A 5,000-nucleotide genomic window follows, 5' to 3' on the forward strand; every position below is an offset into this window, starting at 1 on the left:
TGAAAGGATGAGGTTTGCCGCTAAGTGGGTAGCAAAGGTTTGTTTCTTAGAGCTTTGTGGATTTGGGGATCGTGGATAATGAGGGCCTATAATAGCCTTTTTTTTACTTAAGAACGAGCTCTCCCTGGAGGGTTTTATCCTCATGAGACGTTTATAGAATCCCGAGGCATCGGTGTGACGTTAGCACAGTGTTACCGTTGCTGAGTTTCAGGCCAGTCCTTTATGTTATTCTAGTGTAACTTCTGGCTTCTGTGCTCTGCTATTGTAGTGCACATCAGAACCGCCGGTATCAGGAAGAATTTCTAGCAACTTCCCTGATCGATGTAGTGCTACAAATCTTAGTTTTCCGCAGTAGATCATCCGAACTCCCCGTGTTCTGTAAGCAGCGTAGGCAGTAAAAGAGGCACGTCATCTCAAAAAAAAAAAACAACGAAAAAAAACCCTAAATCAAACACCAGCACCACATTGAAAGACCACTTTTTGGCTGACCACATTAAAAGTTTGGAATAAAATCCGGTTAATGTTAAAATTAAGAAGACTTCGATTTTATTCTGTTTAGCAAATGACTCCCTGGGCCTTTTTTACTTTTTCTAAAAATGGAACGTGACCGCTGTTGGAACTTGAACTGTTTTAGGGTGTTTTATAAGTTGATCAGGTGCACCGAAGTCTGAAGAAACAGAAGACGCTGAGAGGGGAAGCTGGGAACTTCTAGCACATTCCATTAGGTTTTAGCTTCACAAGTCTCCCGAGGTAGAGTGACCAGCCTCCCATTAGGGTAGCTTTCTGATCTGCAGCCACGGAGTTTGGCCAGCTCATTCGACAGGGCTGGCCAGCTCTAAGTGACTCCAGATGTTTACACACAGCGGAAAGGCAAATAGAACATTTCTACGTAGCTATCCTTGGGGGAGGTCTAAGAGACATGAATCCCTTCCAGAATAGAATGGATTTGGACGGGCTTCACACCTTAGTGATTTCTCGTTATATTTGTCTGTGTCACCTCGCTCTGGGGGGAAAGCTGGAGAACCCACTGCAAGCTCCAGCAAGGAAGTCAAACCTGGGACTGTCATCAAGGAAATGTGTTTGCCAACAAACTAGTGTTTGGTGGGTAAGACGATCCCTTCCTCCTTCAGCTCTTTCCTTCCCCTCACGTACTTTAGTACATGGGCTGCCGAAGCCGGCACCCCAGATATACTTAGACGTGCCGAGTGTGAGTAAACCGAAGCTCAAACTTTAGTTTCATTGCCTTTCTCACAGTTTCACCCAAGAAAAGCTCATCACTTAAAAATCCTGTTGGTATTTAAGGGGCCGCTCTAAGCACAGATAAATCGTCGAGTCCAGTCCCTGTTCTCGGGGACCTTGTAGTCCAACAGAGGAGATAAGATGCAGAAATTCATCCTCGTGGGCCCTCGAGTTTTTGGCGAACTGAACATTTGCCAGTAAAATTGGGAATTGCATTTCCCTGGCCACCAGGAGCTTACCTGTTTGAAAACCTCCCTCCAGTGGCTGACCTTCGTCTACTGAGTCAATGTGGACTCTTGTCACCTTGGCAGTGAAGATCCTCAAAATTCTGTGCCTAAATCTGCCTGTTATTTAGCTTTATTGCCCCTTCCATACCACCCACTCCAGTTGATCTCTTTGGTTCAAATGGCACGGCCTCCGTACCGTGCAGCATTCGCTGAGGAGAAAGATGAAATTTGTCCCCTTTTTCTCCATGCGGGCCCTTCCCCAAAGCCCGCGCTCACACCAGAGTGCCCAGGGGCCTCTCTGTCCTCTGAACTTTTAAATTTGTTGTTCAGATTAACATGATCAGACACGGCCCACGTGGTCAGTTATCTTTTCATTCACACCTCTCGCCTCCCGCACTGAAGTGTGAGGGCCTTGGGGATGAGGGCTGTGGCCTGTCCTGCTTTGTATCCCTAACTATGCCTCCGTGTGGCAGGAGCCCCGTGAACACCTCCAGCTTGTCGGTTGTGCCTTGACAAAGCCTTGCCTTCCCGCTTAGAGGATAACAGTCCCAGTCCTTGGATTTCTGGGTTTAGTCAAGAACGGGTTGACCTTTTCCTCCGGGTTGGTTGTTCAAAGCCGGAATTTGCAAACGTCGCGTTTCTTAGTCCACTTGAAAAACGCCCATTCTGGGAGCAGTGGCAATGTCACCGCCCACCATCCTGGTGTTTCTTCGTCACCACATACGTGAACTGAAAGTGTGGGCGTGGTTTTGCCCAGTGGCACTTGGGATTCACAGGGTGGCTGCTGGGTCGTGGCCGTGAGTGAGCATCATTTCCGGCTAGGTGGGGACACGTGGGAGAGCATTTCCTCCAGTTAGGAGCGTGGGTATTGGGCTGCTTGCTGTTCCCAGTGCCTCGGAAGTTCCACGTCCGTGACTCCAGTGTGCCTTCTTTGGTATTTGCTTATCGAGCTGCTATCTCTTTGCTTTTTAGATATTACTGCCCAAGGTCCTGGTGGCCAATGTTTGTTTGCCTTGCTTGGTGTGAGCAGCGTGGAAGCTGCTAGCATAGCTCAGGTTAGAACTGTGGGTCTAAGGCAGAGCTCCACAGGGTGAGCTTCTGCCACCTCTGCAGAGCCCTGAGGTGCTTCGGGGGCCAGTCGAAGCAAACACCCTATAAACACCAGAATCACCCCAAAGCGGGTGCTGCTACTCACCTCTGGAGGTAGAGAGTGGCTGTGAACGCCCAGATGCCCCGGTCTGCTGAGTATCCAGACAGGAGTAAGGCGTGCTGAGGACACTTGGTTAAAGCTGGGGGACTTTAAAGCGCCTTCTGAACCTGAGGACGTGTGAGTCTGTGGAAGGAGAATTTCTGGTGCCAGGACCTCCTCCTCGAACCATTTAATCCGCTCCCCACCTCCAGTGTTGTTTCCAAAAGTGATTTATCTGTCATCTTTCGGAAAACTGTTTCCAGCACATGGCCAAATCCTAGCCAAGCAAATTGGCGTCGTGCGCCAACGAGGGAGACATCCGTGGAGCCCCGTGAGCCCGTGGTGGGTGGGGCGGGGCCGTGAGGGGCCCCCAGCATCTTCTCCCATGCCGAAGGGAACTCTGCGCCCAGATCCGTGCTCTCAGAGGCCCAGTCGGTGCCGCTCCGCACGCAGGTTCGAGGAGCCGCAGCCACCGTGAGCTCCGGGCTCTGCGTGCTATGCGTGCTTTTTCCTCCCTATGGAATAAATAAATAAAGGGAAGCACCCCTCCCTCCCAGCACTTTTCATCAGAAGGGAACAGGTGCGGGGTCTCCCGGGTGAGGCACGGAGGGGTGGTCTGCACGGAGGGCGAGTGAGTTTCTTGGCACTCGCCCTGTCCCCGCTTCTCTTGCAGCAATGAAGTGGTGAGGAGCGACTTGAAGAAGCTGCCAGCGCTTCCCACCCAGGCCCTGAAGGAGCACCCTTCCCTGGCCTACTGGTAAGGGCACCCTCTGCGGGCTCAGATGTCCCAGGGGGCGGGGGGGCGTGGGACTCCAGGGTGGTTCGTCCCCCTCGTTGCCACCAGGTCAGCCTGGCCCTGGATGCAGAGCAGCTCCAAACCGTATTCAGGGGCTCGGGTGTGTGCGAAAGGTTCTCTGCGTTTATTTAAATGGTGCGGTATATGTGAGATCTCTCCTTTCTCCCTTTTCTTTCTTTTTTGTTTTTGAAAAAGGAAAACCTTCTAAGATTTCACTTGGGAAGCCTCTGCCTCCTTGGAGAGCTTTTCATGTGCGGCTAGAGTTTCCTTTTGGAACCTTCGTCATCTGATGACAGGATGTGCGAGGGTTTCAGATGGGGCGGGGGAAACTACAAGATTTTTTGTTGTCGTTTGGTGGGTTTTTTTTTTTTTTTTCTCAGAAGAGAGAAGTTGAATCTTTTATTTTCCCACAACATCTCATATCTCCTGATTTAGCTGCCATGTCACGTTAGGCCGTAGCTCATCTGTCTGACCTAAAACTACTGATTCTGAATGAATCAGGCATTTGAAAGGTGCCCAGAGTGCGGTTCTGGTCACAGTCGAGCGGGGCTTGCCGTCCTGGGTGGAGTGTTAAAACCCTGCTGAGCTCACTAGCCTAGACCACTCTCCTTAGAAAAGCACGAGGCAGCTTCCCTGGTGTTCTTTGTGACTCCTTAATAGAAAGCATCATCACTGCTTTTGTTAAAAAAGAAAAGAAAAAAAATAAAATTAGAAATCGCAGAACAGATCAGTCCTGGTCAGCTATGGCGTGTGACTCTTTCGAGCACTTCTGCAATGTGCGTTATGAAGGTTACAGATTCCCAGCATTTCACCTTGTGTGGACATTTTGCCAGTCCACACACTGGTTGTCCCATCGTTTGGGTGGCTTTAAGAGATGCCTTCGGCCGGAGTAGGGAGTGTGGACGCAGAGGGCATTAGCCGGAGTAAACCCGTACAAAATCCTTCCTCCCCAAGAGGCCAGGGCGTGGGGCAGCCGGGCTGGGAGCGCGAGCACCGAGTGCTCCCTTCGTGGACAGGCGTCCCCCGTCCCGTCTGCTTCGCTGCCATTCTTCTTCTGGTGACATAGACATCGATAAACGGAGGCTTTCTATCATCATAACCCATCCCCAAAGAACGGAATCTCTTTAACCTGCAGGGACTTTGCCTGTGTCAGCGTCCAAACATCCAGCCTGGCAGTCTGCACATGTGACCACAGACAGATGACACTACTGCCCTCTGCCTGGTTCCTTATGCTCCTGGGCCTCAGCTCCTGCATCCCTGCAGCTGTTCCTTTTCAGTCACCAATGCTGAAGGAGGCAGAGACACAGGGATGTAACTCTAGAGACCACTGGTTCCTACACAAGCCACGTATTTGCCAGAGGGGACTGTAATGCTGGTGGGTGGTCTGGAGTCAGAGTTGCTTATAGCTTAGTTCATCCCTCGGGTGTCTCCTCATTCATTTGTTTCCAAACATTTTTTATACCTGTGCTCATTTCAGAGCTATGAACTACCATCCTTTCTCTCCTCTCTCTCTCTCTCTCTCTCTCTCTCTCTTTCTCTCTCTCTCTCT

The 5,000-nt window shown here is 50.7% G+C and overlaps 1 protein-coding gene across 1 annotated transcript in view; it reads left to right on the top strand.

The window, feature by feature from the left end:
• FRMD4A (FERM domain containing 4A) overlaps window positions 1-5,000 on the top strand; it is a 187,828-nt gene that overhangs the window by 86,381 nt on the left and 96,447 nt on the right. Inside the window, exon 7 of the mRNA XM_023530357.1 lies at window positions 3,329-3,412. Coding sequence (XP_023386125.1) covers window positions 3,329-3,412 — 84 coding nt within the window. The remainder of the gene's footprint in view (window positions 1-3,328; window positions 3,413-5,000) is intronic.

This window comes from Pteropus vampyrus, unplaced genomic scaffold, assembly GCF_000151845.1.
Source record: "Pteropus vampyrus isolate Shadow unplaced genomic scaffold, Pvam_2.0 Scaffold49, whole genome shotgun sequence".
Taxonomy (NCBI): domain Eukaryota; kingdom Metazoa; phylum Chordata; class Mammalia; order Chiroptera; family Pteropodidae; genus Pteropus; species Pteropus vampyrus.